The 20,847-nt window shown below is 30.4% G+C and overlaps 1 protein-coding gene across 2 annotated transcripts in view; it reads left to right on the plus strand.

Moving 5' to 3' along the window:
• Nucleotides 1-17,015, plus strand: part of Pka-C3 (Protein kinase, cAMP-dependent, catalytic subunit 3) — a 277,829-nt gene extending 260,814 nt beyond the window's left edge. For both annotated transcript variants that reach the window (XM_075355538.1, XM_075355539.1), the window contains 4 exons: nucleotides 3,906-3,997; nucleotides 9,866-10,047; nucleotides 12,135-12,212; nucleotides 13,204-17,015. In XM_075355538.1, coding sequence (XP_075211653.1) covers nucleotides 3,906-3,997; nucleotides 9,866-10,047; nucleotides 12,135-12,212; nucleotides 13,204-13,329 — 478 coding nt within the window. In that variant the 3' untranslated portion in view covers nucleotides 13,330-17,015. The remainder of the gene's footprint in view (nucleotides 1-3,905; nucleotides 3,998-9,865; nucleotides 10,048-12,134; nucleotides 12,213-13,203) is intronic.
• The last annotated feature ends 3,832 nt before the right edge of the window (nucleotides 17,016-20,847 follow it).

Genomic DNA, 20,847 nt, shown 5'->3' on the forward strand with positions numbered 1-20,847 from the left:
TTTAATTTCTTATTCTCTCTTATGTGTAATTAATTCTTAAACAAGTGTAGTAAGTCTGTGTAGTAGTATGCTTTAGAAAAAAAAGAACATGTTTTTACTTAAATAAATAACGCCAAAAATTTTTTGTTTGTTAAATGATACTTATATAGATAATGTAGTATAGGAATGATTTCTTTTATTTTCATGGAAAACAAAAAAGAAATTTGCCACATTTGTCTGTCTCGTCCAAAGAAAACTACAGAAAAATATTTTTCAGAGCCATTTACAATGTAATAAAACTAGTAAGGAAAGCAATATTGCCATTTATATTTTTGAAAATAAATTTAGTTGACTTGCATTCTTTACCTCTTTAAAGAACATATACTGTAACTCCCTCTATGATCTTAATCTGTATAGATTATATCAGGAAAGTTATGGTAGACAAAGACTTAAATTTGGTTTTAAACACATTACAAATAAATAATTTTTAAAATTATTTAATGTAATTTTTGGTTGATCAGAACAACTAGGTTAGTAACTTACTTAATGTGAATTAAATTCCTTTTATTTTTTTTTATTTTTATTTTTATTTTTTCTTAAAGAAATAAGTTTTGCCTTTAAAACACATCTTCACACGTAAATCTGTATTTTAAAGATTTATTTTATTTTAGATTTAAAACTTCAAATATTTTATTTTATTTTTCTTGATTTACAATTTTTTTCATATTAAACAATGGTACAAAAATATGTCATTGAACAATGAAATACGGTGTGCTAGTCATCAATAGTACCAAAAAAAAGTATACAAGTATTTGTATAGTGAAAAATAAATTATTTGTTAATTCAGCAACAGGCACCCAATAACATACAGTAACAAATCAGTAACAGTCAGCTAATAACAGATAGCTAATAACAATCATAGATGGAAATGAATTTTGTAGTGTGTGAAGTTAATGGAGTTAATGAATTCTGTTACAAAATACAGTAAGCTAACAGTATTTTGTGGCAGTTAGTTAAATGTATTGCTCTGTAATGTTCATAAGGCATTCTGTGTTTGTTTTTTTTTTTGGTACTTTTTTAACATGTGTGATTTTTGTGATGGTTGATCATAAAGAGCATCGTGGCGACCTCTTAGGGAAAGGCACCCACCTTATGACGATCCCAGTTGCCATTTCATTCCTACTGTTCCTAGCCTGATTCTTTACTGAAGGTCGTCTTTTAGACCCTCTAAACTTGATAACACAACACAGTTATGAGTTTGGACTCTGTCAGTGTGCCACCGATGCAAAGCCTCTGTAAACATCTCCATCAGTATATGTTTACAACCTATGTACACAGCCTTAGTATATGTACCTATATGTACACAGCCTTTGTATGGTCTCATCCAATCATGACCACCTACCATAACTTATAACCCTCAATTATTGAATTAACCAATTTGTGGAAGTATGATCCCCACACCTTCTTACACCAAAGGTTTGACAAAAACTCTTCTGTACTTGACTAGAATTAGCCTACGCACTCAGATCAGTATTTGATTGAGTCTTTAAACATTAAAAATACTATATTGTTGGTTTTTAAACACAAAAAACAATGATCACAACAATGACAGTTTTGTCCTACAATTCAGTTTACTCAAGTCATCTTGATTTACCTAAAAATCAGGTAACAGATTCACAAATTTATTGCCTCTAATGAAAATATACCCTCTCTCTCTGCTCTGGTCTGCTTTAGGGAGCGAGGTCAATGCCTACACCCACCCACATCACAGCTCCATCACAGAGTTCTCCACACATCCATCTCATCTTAACAGCGAATATCTCGGCTAACCAGGGCTTGATGCCAAAATGCTTGTCTTGGTTATGTAAGCACCCGGGCCCCTAGCCACCCAAGTTGCTATTCTATCTATACATCTATAACAGCATCAGACCCCCTCAGCAGTGATTCTGAATTAAATTCTGTTTCCGTTTAGGGAAAACAGTTGCTGAATCAGTAGTGATGCTTCAAAATGAAAAAGAAAAATACGTTTCTTAAAGTTGAGGTAAGAGCTGTAAGTAAAATATAGTTTTACTAGTGGTTTTCATTTTTCAAATGATGTTACTTGAAGACAAAAATTTGATCGACCTTCTACAATTAGGTAAACTTTTTGAAGATCTTGAAAAAGATCACAATGCAATTTATGAATCATCAGATTTATAAATTGGCTTGTGTGTCTTGGAAGTCCTTGTTAATGACTTTTAACAGATGTTTGAACAGAAATGTGTTCCTGCATGTGTTGAAGTCTCAGTTACTTACAGATTTCTTTTCTGTAATTGTTTGAATATGCGCACTGCTTTGAAGACAAATTTTGAAATGGTCCTCACTTTCTTTCCAAAATTGTGACAGTTGATGAGAGTTGGTGCTATGGCTATGATCTGAAAATCGAACAATAATCAAGCCAATGGCAGTCATAGAGTTTATTGAGACCAGAAAAAGCACAACAAGTTTTGATCATACGTGAAGACATTGTTGATTTGCTATTTTGATGTGAATGGTTTGTTCACAAAGAATTCCTCCTGGACAAACAGTGGATCAGCATTTCTGCCTGGATGTGTTGAGAAAATTTTATTAGATCGTGTGACAAAAGTACCAGATGATGTGAAGATTGGTGACTGGTTTCTGCACCCCATACCGCCATCTGTGCCAAACGGTTGTTGAGAAGTTAAGGGGCAAGTAATGTTTGCCCCTTACCTACTTATTTGCCTGATCTTGTGTAAGTTTTTCTTGTTCCTGTATGTGAAAAAAGTGTTCAAAGAAAAGCATTTTTGTAATGTAGAAAAGTTGAAGATAAATTACTGCAACCTTGGCAAAATTTCTCTTCAGGAATTAAAAAATGTTTCGTGTAGTGGGAAAAGTTCATTCAGTCACAAAAAGAGCATTTTGAAGCAGATTGAAATTTCAATAATAAAAAATTAAATAAAAAATTTTCTTTTTTAACAATGCCATTTTTTTGGTTACCTGTATGAAAGTAATTTAAAATTTTTAATTTACCATTTATTTTTAATAATTAAAATGTTTGCTTATTTGAAACCATTTTAGTTAGATGAATTTAATTTATGTATAAACATCTTTAATTATACGATGGTAAAATATTCTTTACTTTATCATTTTGTACTTGTTTCTAGTCTCTTCAGTGATTTTCTGCTACAAGATGTAAAATACTACTGTTTTACATGTGATGTGAGAAAGAAATAACCTAAAAATAAAAGAATAACATAATACAATTTAAGAAATCACTAAATTATTAATAAATAAGTCATTGTATTCTTTTTAAGACAATAGAATAATATAGATATAAAAATTGTAAATGTAGAAATAATGTACAAAATGGTGAAGTATCAGTACAGTGTATCTTAAAATCTTTATAGAATGTTGAACAAAGAGTGTTTATTGATGGAACAGTAATCAAATTACTGCATGATAATTTTTTATTTTTGTAAAGAAGTAATTTCAGTTACTTTTATAAAATTTTTTTATTATTGTTTATTTTGTGATGGGTTGTCACATAAACTATAATTTTGAAGAGAATTTATATGTAATGGTTTCGTTATATAACTGGATTAAGTCATTCAAATACATTGATTTTATACAAGATTATCCCACTCAAAATGCTAAATTGGTTTTGAGTGGCTGAAACATAATACTGAATGAATATTTTACCCTTTACTGTATGATTAAGATGCAAATAAGATGTAATATAAATCATTAAATTTTTAGATTATGAAAATTATATTTGATTTGGTATCAATAAAGATGGAATGAAACGCAAACTTCTTAACTTTCAAAAGTTCTGTAATTTTGTGTTACTCTTTTAGCAGCAGTATTTTTTATGATTTTTAGAATTATTTTCAGCATGTTTTTTATTCCTAATATTTATTTGTTTACAGAACATGGACTCTTTGTGGAACCCCTGAGTATCTTGCCCCTGAAATAATTCAGAGCAAGGGACACAATAAAGCAGTAGATTGGTGGGCATTAGGTAAATATATAAAAAAAAAACAAAACAATTTAACCCAAGGATATTATTATTAATAGTAACATCTATTTTTAATGCCAATATTCTATAATTGTTATTAAGTAATTTAAAACGACTTGCTTTCAAACTTAATGGAATTTGTATCTCGTTTAGGAGCTTCCTTCTAAAAGAGAGACCTTTTAGTGTATGTTTTCCCCATTTTCCTGGGGTTAGGTGAATGGATTTAGCAGAATCTTTTTAGCTAGATCCCTTTCTTATACTAAGCTATGAGAGAGGTAACCTCATATGGAAATTTGTAGTGTGTGGAAAATGCTTATTATATCTCCTATCACCCAGACAACCTGAACCTGGGACACCATTTAGTACACCATGAATCCATATTTTCATTCTTCTCGATGCCAAAAACGAATGATTTCATTCTCTTATATCACTAAGTATACAACTATTCATCATAGTATGCAACTAATCATCTCTGTACATAATAACCTTATTTATTCCCATAGGCCCTATAGCATTTTTCATGATTTCCTATTTAAAATTTCAGGTGCGGGTCTTATTCAATTAATTATAATGATTGAATATTATTACTGCATGAACAATTGATTATATTTGATTGCTATTTTACAAGCCAATGTTATATATGATTGACAGTGAAATGGTTTTACAAAAATAGGTACAACATGTAAATAAAGATGAATTTAATTATACCTGCCTCTGCCACTAGAGGAAGAATACAAGGGTTAATACTGCTATCTCTCTGTTACTACTTCTTTATTCTGTAAAAAAATACATAGAATGAAATGAGTTTCTGGAAATACAGTATATTGCATTTTTTAATATTATTCATTTCAAGTGAACTTCTTTCACGTTTTTAATTAATCTTTCACAACTCTGTTGATTTCAAACTTGTAAACATGTTGGATCTCAGTCACATTCCTTTTCTTTTTTTATGTTTTGATTAAAACTAATGTTTTCAATAAAAAAAAACCCAGAAACTATCAGTAATTTAGCAGCTGTTAAAAAATACGGCATCGATGGTGAAAGTAAAAGGAATTATTGCTTGACACTTCAAAAACATGGTTGTTTCATGAATCGAAATCGGAAAATTTCCTGAATTAGATCAAGAACGGTAGTCTTGAAAATTTTGTAGCTAGCAGAGGTTCATTTCAAAGATTTATGTGTAGATCTATCTGGTTTGACTCTAAGAAGATGGGCCACTGTTTATAAAAACGGTTTTTTTTGGGTTGGGAGTCAGGAGATAGAGGGGACCTGGATCGGTGGAGATCCGGTAGGATTTTGGTCTAGAAGGAACAGGTAGCCAGTTGTAAAAAAAGGAATCCTTATAATTGAGATGGCTAGGTCTTGGAATATTTTCTTATTCTTTAATGGGTCCAAAAGATGAAAATCACTTGGAACCAGGTCCGGACTGTATGGACGCTGGTCCAGCTGGTGAAAACCGAGATCTTGAAGGCAAAGGACTGTTTTATTTGGCTGTATTAGGTCGAACGTTATCCTGAAACAAAATCACACCTTTAGAAAGTTTACCACTTCTTTTGGATCTGATTTTTTGCTTCAGTAAACAGAGTAGCTCATAATAGTTGTCACTGTTTACTGATTGACCTTTAGGTATGAAGTAAACGAATTAAAAGTGAATTATCCATATCCCAGAATATCCTCATCATCTTTCTTGCAGACATTTGAGTTTTTAACTTTTCTGCTGTGGGAGATGAAGGATGTTTCCACAGTAAACTCTATCGCTTACTCTCGGGTTCAAAGTGATGGATCCATGTCTCATCAATGGTTATTATTCACTTAAGAAATGAGTCTCCTTCATCTTCGTAACCTTTCTAAAGCTTCTGGGAAATTTTCAAACGATTCTCTTTATGGATGCTGGTTGATTGACATGGAACCCAGCGAGCACAGACTTTTTGAAAGTGCAAAGAATCATGGGTTATTGAAAATGCTGAGCCATGGCTTATATTCAACTCACTTGCAATGTCATTAACTGTAATTTGTCAATTACAGAGAATCGTTTGTTTAACTGCTTCAACATTGTCGTTAGTCTTTGAAATGGAAGGCCTACCTTGCTGCTGTTCACAGAGTGAAGTTTTACAGTTTTTAAAGTGATCCATTCATAGATCATGCTCCACTCAAACAACTCTCTCCACATTGCTGCTGCATGCAGCAAATAATCTCTGCTGGTTTCACCCCTTCTGAACCGAGGAAACATATTGTGGCTCGCATTTCTTCCTTGTTGCAACCAGATAATGGAGCACTCATTTTAAACAGACTTTTAAAACAATCACAAATAACTAACAGTGAAACAGTACTTTCAATGAACAGCTGGTAGTGGTTATGTGTTATAGCAGAACAATCATTGCTTCAATACATGTGATTGGGAGGGAAATTAAAATTTCCCTTTACTTTTTGACTTACCCTCATACTTCACAGTCCAACTATTGTCAGATTTGTTTACTAAAAACAGTTAAAAAATTCACAGTATTGAATTTGCTTTCCACAATCTGTGACCAATAAGTTTTGAACTGCTTTCACTTTACGTGGAATGAGACAGAAGTTCTGACAATCTGCCTTGTGTACAGCTGAAGTTTTTCTTCAAGTACTGTTGGTCTACCACTTTACTCATAGTTCTTTACGTATCCTATCTCTCTAAATTTCTCAATTAGCATTCTTATATTACGTGAATTCGGAAAAGTGGTGGTATATCTGGAAAAAAAATAGAAAACTGGTCTTTCACTATCTGTGAGTACTTACCATGCTCACAGAAGATGTTCTTAACGAGAAATATTTAATGTTCTGAAGTTAACTACATACTGTCCGCATGTAGACTCAATCTACTGATGTATCAGTAACTGTTTGCTATGGTATATCATTATAACAAATTTTCAAAAATTGATATGTATTTGAACTATAATAATAATGCGGAAAACAAAGGATTAATATTTTAAGTACTACTTCTAATGTTTTATTTAAAATTATATATTTGAAAAATGATTTCGTAAGATAACTTGGACAAAATTTTATTAAGTCATTCTGAAGTGTTGAATGATTTTCAGATACACTGTAGTGTTCTGAAATGTATTTAATTAACTATGAATGGTTTAGAAATAATTTTTGTTGTTGACAGGTCAGATTAAGTTTGATTTAACTTCACTTGTCTTCCGTCAGATAAGTTCTATGATGCCACATTCATCTGTGAAACTGATTTAAATAATTTAATAATTATTATTGAATTAGTAATATTGGATTTGTAATAGAAATATTATACCAACTAAATGAAAAAATAATTAATGAAGGTTGGAATGATAATAATTTTTGATAAGGTTATCACCTTATCAAAGTTACCAAAGTTATAAAAGTTGAGTTACCTGATGAGGTAACTCAACCTTGGTTATCCATTTAGTATTCAACATAATGAATATTTTTAACAGAATAATATTCTATGATTAATTATATGAAGAAGAGAAACAAATAACATTAATATTTTCTGAATTCAGTTTTTAATTTACAGCCTAAGTTACAACGTAAATGAAATCAAGTTTGCTTACATTACATTGACATTTCTTTACACAAACGAAAGTATAATAATTTTTTTTTTTTATTCAACACTTTACAACAAAACAATAAAGTTAGTGAAGATGGAATTTTTACAATTTATCCAAGAATCAATCATGTGCAGGAAAAGTAGCATGTTGCTGTGAAGGATTTAATGGAATCAAAAACGACTAACCCACGGTGGCATAACATTTAATGTTTGGGAAAAATTCTGCAAAATGTTACAGATTTCTTTCTATAAATGATATACATTTATAAAACAACATTTCTTTTAAAAAGAACAAATGTATATATTTACAGTATCAAATATTTACTTATATTTATGCTCTCTTTGGTTGTTGCAGTATGAGATGCTCGTTATTCTTGAAAATGACCACATTCTTTTTGAGTGTGGTATGTGATTTATGTCAGGTCACTTACAGCAGTTATGTAATTTAATGAATCTGAATATAAATCTCTGTACACTATTACTTTTGTACTTGTACGAGCTATGGCTATTAAATAACGAGACTAATGCTATTAAATATTTTATTTTAAATTTATACATATTTAGTTTTATTCCCTTCAATATACATACACCCCTCCTCTATCCCTACAACGTTTCATGTGAATTTTCCATGATTCGAAACAGTGCTGGAAGTCTTCTTCTGTGAGCTCTTTCATGATGCGTGCCGCTTTTTCTTTCACAGTTTCAACAGTCTGATGTCTTGTTCCTTTTAATGCAAATTTGACCTTGGGCAATAGATAAAATTCACATGGTACCAGGTCAGGCGTATAAGGCAGATGGTCTAACACTGGGGTGTTATACTCTTCTTTCTTTTTCCTGTTTAGCCCCCGGTAATTACAATTCATATAATACTTCAGAGGATGAATGAGGATGAGTGTAAATGTATACGTTTGAGTGTAAATGAAGTGTGTGATCATCTTTGACCATCTGTGACCAATCTTTGACCATTCCTGAGATGTGTGGTTAATTGAAACCCAACCACTAAAGAACACCATTATCTACGATCTAGTACTCAAATCCGTCATATAAAACTAACTGCCTTTACTAGGACTTGAACGCTGGAATTCTCGACTTCCAAATTATCTGATTTGGGAAGATGTGTTCACCACTAAACCATCTTGGTGGGTTGGGGCTACCCACCACTTACTTGGCTAGAAACATCTTGACAGACAATGCAGAGTGAGCCGGTGTGTTGTCCTCATGAAGAATCCACATTACTTGTTCTTCCACAATTCAGGTTGTTTTTTTCTTATATTTTTCCCAGGGTTCGGCAAGGACCTTGAGCAAAGACAAGAATAGTTAACAGATTACTAATTTTTTCAATATTTTTAATCGTTTTTGACGTGGAAGGGCGACCTGGGCGAACATCTTCTTAGACATCATGGAAACACTTGAACCAATCAACAACCTGCTCACGTGATAAAAATTCATTGCCATATACTTTTTTTTAATAAAAGATAAGTTCCAGTAGTGGTTTTTCCAAGCTTCGTCTGACATTTCATGACAATTCTTCGCTTTCATAACCCACTTATAATTTTTTTGGCAAAACAAAAAAAAAACATGTTATCCAAACGAAACCACGGCCAGACTAATATGTCTGCAGAAACTGGAGTGGCAAACCTTCTCTTACAATTGTAAGAGAAGGTTTCATGCTACACAGCTGTCTGTTGTACAAATTTGGAGCATGCGTAGTTCTTTTATAGCAACATTAGTTTCATTATTTAATAGTCACACTTCATATTCTTGTACCAAACTCGTGTAAAATGGTGTGATATTCATATGGAATAGTAATAAGTGTGCACTTCATGTGTGTACATATACTATATTATAATTTACTTTATGCATCGCATAATTTGTACACTTGGTGACATTTATTATACCCTGTTAGATGTTTCAACATTTATGATTTTTGAGTGTAGTTTAATGATAGATATGATATAGACCAAAGGCTTGTCATTTCTTAAAACTGTAATAAATAGTTGTTTCACTGCTTAAAGTACTGGATGTTTTTTTCTGACTCCAGTACTAAAAATATTCAAAGTCTAACTGTAATAAATTAATGAAATTAGATTTTTAAGAAATAATATTTTTTGTGTGGTCAGAATAATTGTTACTTGAAATTATCTTTAATTTCAAATAATATATATTCAGTAACAAGTCAGAGTAATATTTAAATGATAAGCTTGTAGTATATTAAAGTACCTGTTTTTTACCTGTGTTGCATAAAATTAAAAATTATTTTTACAATACATATCTTTTTCTGTTTTATTATTTTCTTATTTACTTTGCAGGGGTGTTAATATATGAAATGCTTGCTGGATATCCACCATTTTTTGATGATAATCCATTTGGAATTTATGAAAAAATATTAGCTGGTAAAATAGAATGGCCAAGACATCTTGACCCAGTAGCTAAAGATCTCATTAAAAAACTTCTAGTTCAGGATCGAACAAAGAGGCTTGGTAATATGAAGGTAAGATTGTTTGTTTGTATATACTAGAACACAATATATTTGTATATTTACCTTTTAATGAAGTAAAAATTTTCTATACTGAGTCAAAGCAGTGTGAATAATTTGTTATTTTTTGGTAGAAAGAGGTACATTGATTTGCCAATTACAGTATTTGTTTTAGTCTTTTTTTTTATGATTAGATGCTTGTAAATCATCTGAGCTACAGGCGACAATAAACAGAGTTGCTTTTCCTGCAAGTACTAATACTTATTACACAGTCAGTTCTTACAGTGAATAGAGTGAGGGTATTGTAGGACTGAATATCAACTGCTTTCTGATAGACTTGTATGATGATATGCCACAGTGTATTGAACTCGATGTAGAAGATAACCTCTTTACTCTTCACTTCCTTTACTAAGCTTTCTGAAATGGGACCTTGTTATTCTTGAAAATGATTATCATTTTCAGAAGTAATTTGTATTTTATATCAAGTGGCCTGTAGCAAAGTATGATGTAAAATACAATTTGTGTTGCCCCTTCAACATTTGTCACAATAATTATTACTGTTTTTGAAGCTCATATTCAGTGTTAAGACAGCAGCACCAACTGGTAGTCTATTTGTAAAGTTTTATGATTCAAACTCTCCATAAATGCCTAGCTGCATATCAAAATTGCAATTAAAAATGCCAGTAAATTGCTTTTATTTAAAATAACTCTGTTATTACAACTAATAAATGTTAAACTGTGAAATCCAGAAGAAAACAATTTAAAAATTGAATTTTTTGTTGTAATAAGTATAGCATCTTAGTTATTTAATTATACAGCTTGATAATTTTACTAATTTTGAAATTCTTTTCATATTATTTGGTGCAACAAATAAATATGCCATTTAGTTGATGCAATATAAAAATATAACTGAATGATTTCTTTGATGTGTTCTTTAACTACTTAAGAGACTATTATGATATAACCATCAGTTTGATTTTTAAAATAGAAGTTGCAATCATTATTTACCAAGAAGAAAATTGCTAAAAGTCGTAAAATAAGACACACTAAACATTTGGGTTGGTCTAGTGGTAAAAATAAATATTGTAATTTAGCTGTTGTCGAAGTCAAGTGTTCTTAAGTTCAGATCCTAGTAAAAGTAGTTGTTTTATTTAGGGTTTGAATACTATGTAGTGGATACCGGTGTTCTTTGGTAGTTGGGATTCAATTAATCATACATCTCAGGAATGGTCAACCTGGGTCTATTCTAGAGTACACGTTTACCGGTATACTTGCAGTTACATTCCAGCAGCTATTGACTGTAATTGTTGATGCAACTATAAATAAAAAGATATTAAAAAAAGACGCATGATAAACTTGACATTTTTAATTCTATAGTCTCTTCCAAATAAGCTTTCAGTTTCAAAATCAAAGACCAAGGTGGAAATATATTATTATGATAACCTGTTTAAAGTAGTATCAGAAACTAAACAGAAATAACATTTTAAAAAGTTAATTAATTTGTTAATAAAAAGGATATTTCTGTATACATGTGTTATGAAAAAATTTAGTCTAATAACTTCACTACATGTACATTAACACTTCAATACTTAGTATACTGTGTATTGAAAAAATTAACTTCATTATTTATATGTTTTAGTTGATGTGTTATTGCAGTTGAATGTTATAGTTTAATAAATTATATTTTGTTCTGATCTTATCATTAGACCTCTGACATTAAATGTCTCTTAATTTATCTGTGATCTTTGGAAAAATAACCAACCTGTACATTAAGTTCGGTCTGATTGTATTTATTTGCTTTCATGTAGTGAATAATTAGAAAAGGAAAGATAAAATCCCCTTAAACAGATTTCAAAAATTGTATAGAAAAGTAGTTAGTAAAGTTTTAGTAACTTCATAAAATATAATTGTGAAATACTGATTTTAATCTGAGGTTTCTCTCAATTTATTACAAATGAAAAGGAATTAGGATCAATAATTTTTTACACTTCCAGATATATTATTATTCTTCAATCTTACACATTAATAATTTATTCATGTTAATTTCTTGTTAGAAAATGTTATGCTATTTTTAAATCTAATTAGTTGATTTGTTTTCTCAGAATGGTGCTGAAGATATTAAAAGGCACAGATGGTTCAAATCAATTGATTGGCAAGATGTGTTCTTTAAAAAACAAAAAGTAAGTAGTAATTTTAGTTGGTAAAATATACTCGTAATTAAATTATTTAAGTGAACTTAAAAAAAATTAAAAAAAAATTTTTTTTTTTATTGATTCTACAGTGCCTAATTGTGTTCTCAATATTTTTCAGGCTTTTTCTTTCAATTCAATATTTTTCTCCCTGTCTTATGATATTTTTCTACTGATCAGAATTCTTTTGTTAAGTGGTGTTGCTTTTTTATAGTCTTTATGATTGGTGTTCACTACTTTGAGTTGATCCTACATCCTATGCTTTTAGTTTACTTTACTGTCATCATAGCTCTAGAGCTATGCTGCAAGAAGGAAAGAAAGTATGATAATCAGTGAAAAAAATCAGGCATTGATTTTTTTGCATTTTTTATGTTTTGTAATCCAGGGATCCCCAAAAAAAACAAAAGAAATGGAGGGGTAATAACTTGACTGATTAAACCAATTTGATTTTGATGAAATTTTGACAAATTCATGTATAATATGGCAATTTGTTGGGTTCAATATCTCCAGGGGAGTAGATAGTTCCTTGGAGTCAATTTTCTCAAAATTTTTCCAACATAAAGTTGCCAGGAAAGTAAGATAACTTTTATGTCAGCTATTTTTTTGTAGTATGAGAGTTGCTTTTCCACACTGAATTGGTTACAATAGTTAATTGTAGTTATTATGCTTTAAACTACATAGTTCAGAAATATCAATGATAGAGTATTGACTCGGATAGATAGATAACAATGATGTACTGACAATGATTAATAATCAGCCTTTTTGCAGTGCATCATTCCTTAACACATGTAGATGTTGAGCTGAGTATTACTGATAATAAAACTATAATTGAATCAAATAAAAATATTTTTTTTATAAGTTCATTATATTAATTTAGCTGTATTCTTTCTATCATGTGAACTGACACGTAGTATTTTACTTTATTTCTGTTTGCTTAGAGAACGTTTTTCATTTTTACTGAATAAATTGTTTCCTGTTTCAGCCTCCTATAATACCTAGAGTAAGTTATGACGGGGATACAAGAAATTTTGATGAATATCCTGAAGCTGATTGGAAATCTGCTCCTTGTGTTGGTGAAATGGAAATGAAATTATTTGATGATTTTTAATACATGGCTTACATTTATTTGCGTAATTTTAATTAATGAATAATTTATAATAGTCTCTAAGAGATGTTCCTTCTAACCTGTACCATTGTAAATGCAATGCATTTCTTAGTTCCTAAGCTTGTGTAAATTTTTCATTAAAAGAAATGCACATGAACATTTGATAATACTGCATTATGTAAAGCAGTATAACTATCCTCAAAATTTCTATTGTAACCTTTAAAATGTTGTACAGTTAATGTGCTATAAAAATAACTGAAGCTAATTAAATTAATATTTACTAAAAGTTATATTTCTTATAGCTTACTTTTTATATTAGTTACTTTTTTCTTTTTGTTAGGAATGATTAACTTATTGATTAAGGCTTAACAGTATTAATTAATTTTATTATGTTAAATTTATTTTTAATTTTGTCATTTTGATTTTTAAAAGCAATGAAAGTGCTGAGTATGATAAGTATACCACTTATGGTGTCAAAAACATAAAAATTTTACTATTATTTGTCAAAGTCACGCTCCAAAATATAAATTAAGATAATTATCTGACAGTTTTTTTTATCTGAGATTATATTATTTTATTATAGTTAGAATCACAGTCAGAACAGATTCTGATTTAATTGTAGTGGTATATTATATATTATCAGAAAGGTGCAAATATACTTATAATAAAAATCAAAACTTGAACATTTAAAATTTAATGATCAGGAAGGAGTTTTTACAGGATTGATAGTAAAGTACTTATGTAGAGATTTAATTAAATTTCAACTTGTGTGCTAAATGAAGTGTTCATTCATGTCGGTACTTATGTTTGGAATATTCTTTCAGTTCTTAATGTTTAAATTTATAATTTTTGTAAACTATTAATTTATTTTCTTAAGAATTCACTAGTTAGTTTGTTTGTACTTCCATTTATTCTGAGTCCATTACTGTCTGATTTATGTTGTTGCAAAGTTTGGTCAGGACTTTGTATATTCTGATTAAAAATTATCTGAAACTTTTTTTCCTCGTATCAGTATTTTGGGCCAGGCAATGCATCAATGACCACTGTCTGGTATACTATTTCTACATTCTTCTGTTACTGGTTGTAATTCAGATCCCTACTTATAATATTCTCCTAACTTTTTCCTGTCACCTTTTCCTTATTCAAACTCTCTTCTTTTTCCTGCCTGTTCATTTTCAATTCTCTTCTTTCTTTATAGACTCAGACTATCTTGTTATTATTACTCTCTCAGGTCTATCCAATAAACCTTCTGTATTTGTGAAAGTCTTTACTTCTACATTCCTCAAACAATCTATCTTCATCTTGCCTACCAAGTTTTGAGAAATTTTCACACCTGCAGTTTACTTTCCTCCTATCCTTTTGTAAGCTGAACTTCTGCTCTTTATGTCAGAAGCAGCATAAATTTAATCTTTTTAATATGACCTTCATCCATTTAAATCCTTTTGCACTGTTGACCTATTCTCTTCAGTTGACTTATTAAATATTTAAAAGTGCTTACTTATGAATTTAAGATCTTACTTTTATTTTTGTGTTCTCTTTCTGGTTACTAACACCTATACTCTTTTCTTCCTTAATTTCCCTTAGTATTTTAAAACTAGTTTCATTTATTTAAAACATACTATAATAAATTTTCATTCAATTATGATTTTAAAAAGAGATATTATGGTTAATTTCTTATTTTCAATAAACAAATATAGTAAAACATCACTAGTTGGTCTAGTTGAGGCCTAAAACAGTCCAGATTAAAATAAAACTGATTAAATGTGTTGATTCTTTTTATGATGACTGAATTTCTGTTTTTATGATGAAGTAGTGTGTTAGATTAATGTTGGACTAATAGTGAACATTAATTTAAGACAGAAGTTGCCTATAGGTACATATGCTTTACACATAAACTGTGTGTTAGTATTAATTAAAAAAGAAGTATTAATTAATGAAAGTCTGCAGCTTACTGGAATAGACCCAGAAAACCACACATGTAAATACTTACACTGTAAAATTCTCTATTGACTTGGGCCTCAGTATGTGTGAAGTATTAGACATGGAATATTCCACGTTCTCTTCTCTTCTCTAGATGTTTTATTATAGATTTTTCTCATAACAACACCTGTTCTAATTCCACCCATTATAATTCATCCTGAATGAGAAGCTTTTCTTTCCAAATGAATTGATCGATCATTACCTCAACTCAATGAATTGATCATTGATCGATCCATATACCTCGAAGGATTCAATCTGTACAAAGATGTTTTTTTTTATAAATTCCATACTTTGAAATTTACTTCTTGTGTCTTGATTAATTAGTGAAAAGCAGTTAAATTTATTTCTTAAATTTTATGGGAATAACATTAAGTAAATGGACGTGTATATGGACTATAGATTATGGAATTTCATACTGGCCAACAATTAAATTATTCTTTCTGTCACTCACTTGCTCCTTAGTGAAGACATTTTTGGCTTTGTTCATTGTTTTATATTTTTTTTACATCAGTTTTTTTTTTTCAATAAATAAATTTTTAAGTCCTCTGCAATTTGTTTTTCTTCTTTTTTTGCTTCAAGGAATCTGCATAAACTCTTTGTATTAGATAACTGTATTCTGACACTTTCCTTTCAGACCTTAAAAATTTACCAGCTTTCACAACAAAACAAATTTACCTTTAGTGCAATGTTATTTTTGGTAATTTTGTTTTGTGTTTTCCTATTTCTAGTAACTACATTTTTTGGTTAAAATTATTTAATTGCAAACAGTGTTTATTATCTGAAGTAATGAAGCTTTTACTATTTGTTATTATAACTGACAAAATGTTATTACCAATTAGTTTTTGTAATAAAATATTATTTTTAGTGTTATCAAAATGGAAAATTAAATGTTAATTTTAGCAGAATTGAAAATATAGTATTTGTTTTTTGTTTTTAGTAAAATATGTGTAATGACAGCAGCAGCAGCAACAGCATGAGTTGAACATTTTTATTTCATATTTACTTAATCTCATAGAGATTTTGGTAAATAGGAATTTTAAATGTTTTAAGTTATTGATACCGTCTTAATTAATCATTGAGATTATTTAATTTATTGTTGTATTTTTCTGATATGAAGCAGGTTGGTAGTCTGAAAAATTACTGAGATAAGCTGTGCTGCAAAGCTTGTTAGTGAAAACCTGAAAATAATATATGAAAGTGACTGAATGGAGTGTGTTTTTCAGCATAAAATTACAATATTGTGGACAAGTAAAGCTTAACTATTACTATAAAGTGAAAAAAATCGTTGTTACTACACATCTTTTGATTACAGTCATTTGCTTGTAAAAGAAAGAAATTTAATCATTTAGAACTATAGAAATACTGATTGATGCAATAATTCTTTTATTGTTAGAATGTCTGTGGTTGATTAGATTTAAATTTATTATTTTTTTAATTAATACAAGCTGTATGTTTTTGTGTAATTTATTTTGCCTATTAATTAAGCTGTAAAAATTGTAGAACTAAAATAATAGTCATAAAAAATATGTATATAATGTATTTAAATGTATATAAGTTAGGATAAAAATAATTTTTAGTTTGTACAAATTGAATGTAATATATTTTATATAAATTATTAGCAACATATAATTATTTGTAATATGCAAGATAGAAGTTGTAATTTGAACAAAAATAATTTTATAATAATGTAAATTTTTAATAAAATTATAAATGACTCTATCATAATCTCTATAGTTAATTTTATTTATTACATATTGGCTGTATTGTGAGTAATGGAATTTGATTCACTGCTACTGCTGAGGTTGCTCAGCGGGTTTCGCATCGTGGCTTATGCTGACGATGGTCTCCTGCTGGTTGAGGGAGGCTTGTGGATGGAGGTTGAATTCCAAGCCACTCTAGCATGCAGGACACTCGAGTTAAATGTTAAATCAACATAAGACATCGTAAGAGGTTAGCCCGAAGAAGACTACTATAATGCTCGTCAAAGGCCGTTTAGGTATGAGGCGGCGAGTCAGCCTATCGATGTCTCGAACACAAATAAAAACGAACTAAATTTAAATCTCCTCCTATGTAACCTAGTCTATAAAATAACACACAACCAATAACTAAAAACACAAAAGATATTAAAAAACAAGAAATTCAATAAAAAAAAAGTTACGCTCAGAAAAAGAATTAATAAAAAAAATTTACCACTCAAAAAAAAATATCATATTCAAATAAATAAATATCAAAAAAAAATATTGTAACAAAAAAACATTGCCTACCCTCAAAAAGATCTTTGATATCTCAAATTAAAATTTTTAATTAAAATAATAAGGCAAACAATAAAAAAATCAAATTTATATAAAAAATTGGAAAACAATGAAGAGATAAAACATAAAATTCACGAACACAGCAAGAACTAATTAAAACCAAATCACTTGAATATAAACCATGCTGTGTTAAAGAAAAAAAATCATAATTATTAGCCAAGCTGAAAAAAATAAGAAAAAGAAAAAAAATTGAAAAAATCTTCATCTTAAAATAGAAATAATTAAACTAATTTAATCTAGGAGGACAAGACATATAACACAAATTAAAAACCAAAAAAAACTTAGTGAAGGCAAATAATTTAAAAGAACCTTCACAACCAAAATTCTTCGACTACCAAGCGGATCATAAATAATTCCAATTAAATAAAAAAGACCTGAAGAAACAAACCCAAATAAACCAAACAAACAAATATTATGAGCAATAATACAAGATAAATACCCAACTAATCCCAAACCAGTTATTGTAAACAACCCACAAATAACCAAGCTTACATGACAACAGAAGAATAAGCACAAGAACCTTTAAATCTCTCTGAATTATACAAAATAATCTAATATAAAAACAACCAAATAAATAAACACTGAACAAAAATAACAATAATCCACTAAAAAATAATAAATATAAGCTAAAAACGAATAAACCCATAACCTCCTAATCTCAATATAATACCAGCTAAAACTATATATAACCTGAAGTAGGAGCCTCTACATGAGCTCTCGGTAATCATAAATGAAATCCAAATAACGGAAACTTAATCAAAAAATAAAATAAAATAATAAATATTAAATAATTATTGTAAAAGAAAATTAAAAAATAAATAATTAAAGTAACCATAAACACGATTTAAATAAAAAATTAAAAAATAAATTTCTTATTTAAATAAAAAATTTTATTTACTATAATTCTCCGCTAAGGCCGTTTAGGTATAAGGCGGCAAGTCGGCCTATCGACATCTCCATCACGAAAAATATTTTAAGTCCTCACAGAGACAATTATAGTGGGGATGACTCTTTCAAAATTTTCTGACTTCTCGACCAGCAGGAACCCACCGTCAGCAAAGACCACGATCCAGCCTTCAAGGTTGATTGTCAATTGTTGTTCAGGATGGGTAGGCGCCATGCAGAGCATTACCTTGTTGTCTTCCAGGTGAATTCTGAAACTTTTTATGTCTTCCAATATGAGGGCAGGTTTTATACTGACTTCTTTTCGTGTAAGGTAAAAGAATGGGTGGATGTTCAACGTTGTTACAAGTGTTGCCAATTTGGACACGCAACTGAACCGTTTATAAATCGAGCGGGAGTGTGCTTCCACTATCGTGATGAAAGACATGAACGAGAAGAGTATTCTAAGAACTCGAAGGGCCCGAGTTGTGTTAACTGCTGACTTCTTTGGAAGAGCCATAAGCACACTGTCAATAGTAAGTATTTTGTGGGGTATAAGAGGGCTGTTGTAACATATTACATTTTTGATATTTGTAGACGGTTAAAATTTGGAAAATAAATGCGTAGGGAGTTTACATTGCACAACTTGAACTTGTTGGTCAGTTTTTGTGAGTGGTGGATTTTGATTCACTACTGCGGCTGAGGGTCCTCAGTGGGTGTCTAGTCGTCGCTTATGCTGATGATCGTATCCTGCTTGTCGAGGGAGGCTCGTGGAACGAGGTTGAATTCCAAGCAACTCTAGTATGCAAAATACTGGAGTTTGAATGTCTTCAACATAGGAAGTCGTATGAGGTTAGCTCGAAGAAGACTACTCCAATGCTTTTCATAGGTCGTTTACCAATGAGGCGGCAAGTCGGCCTATCGACATCTACATCACGAAATATTTTAAGTCCTAACAGAGACTATCATAATGGGGATGAATTTTTCAAATTTTTCTGACTTCCTGTTCGATCCATACCAAAATCCTCCCGGATCTCCACCGATCCCTGATCGGTGGAGATCCGCTATCTTCTCACCACAAATCCCTAACAACCCAAAAAATTACGCCAGGTCGTATCTTTTTGTTTTTAATCGTTTCACTCCATTTTTGACCCATCCGACAAACGATCTAACAAACGTCTCCAAAAAAAAAAAGTAAAACCCATAGAAAAGGGTGGATTTGGGGTTGCGTAGATTTTTTTTGGGGGTGGTAATTTTTTTGGGTTTTTTGGATTTGGTGTCAACGTAGCAGAGGCTCGGATCGGTGGAGATCCGAAAGGGTTTTAGTCTGGGACGAACAGGAATTGAGAAAAGACAAAAACTGATCTCCCCTATAATTGTGTTTGTGAAAACTTGGAATATTATTCATGTTCAAGACGTCAATACGCCGATTTACCGCCTCGCAGCAAAGCGGCTTTCAGAAGCATGATGGTGGACTTTTCTTAGCTAAACGTCGTCTTCCGTTGATGAACCTTTAGCTCGAATATCCTGCATGCTTGTGAAGTCCGAATTTCAACCTCCGTCTGCGATACTTGCTCGACCAGCAGGAGCCTATCGTCAGCATAGGCCACGGATCCCTTTGATAAATTTTAGCTAACATTTTTTTGAATCTATTAATTTTGAAAAAGGCTGAGGTTTTAACGTACAGTTATTCCTAAGTTTCAATCGATTTAGTGCACATGCATATGTAATTTTTACAATTCATTCATTTACAATTTTTTACAGCTGTTTAAAAACATAAATAAATAGCTGCTTTTGTTTATCATGTGTGTGTTACTAATTTAAAGCGTGTAAAGTATTTAACTGCGAACTTTTAAATTCTGTGATGTTTTTTCAAAACATCATACTGTGCCTAAAAGAATTGGGAGAAATACAAAAAAAGCACGTATGATGAAAACTGTTTGTGCAGCAGAGACTGAAGACGAAAGACAGGCAAGATTGGAAAGCGACTGAATACACACAGCCCAATCCCGTTCGACTGAAACAACTGAGCAACGGGAAATGCGATATGCCACCGTTACTGTATGTGTGACTGACTGCACCTGCCTCCGGTTACTTGACTAATAAATATAAAATAAAAAGATTGATCACCACGGGAAACGCAAGTAACCATATAGCGTGAGTGAAGCTGAGACTGGGAGCTAGTGTATATATATATATATATATATATTATGGCTTTGAATTATTATTTAATTTAAGAAAGTACCACTGGAATAAAAAAATTACCATTAGAAGGACAAAATTTAACTTCTGTAGAGAATTAAGAAATCCAATTTGTAGTTTTACAATATTAGATAACAATATTGGG

Source organism: Lycorma delicatula, chromosome 2 (genome assembly GCF_047948215.1).
Source record: "Lycorma delicatula isolate Av1 chromosome 2, ASM4794821v1, whole genome shotgun sequence".
Lineage (NCBI taxonomy): Eukaryota > Metazoa > Arthropoda > Insecta > Hemiptera > Fulgoridae > Lycorma > Lycorma delicatula.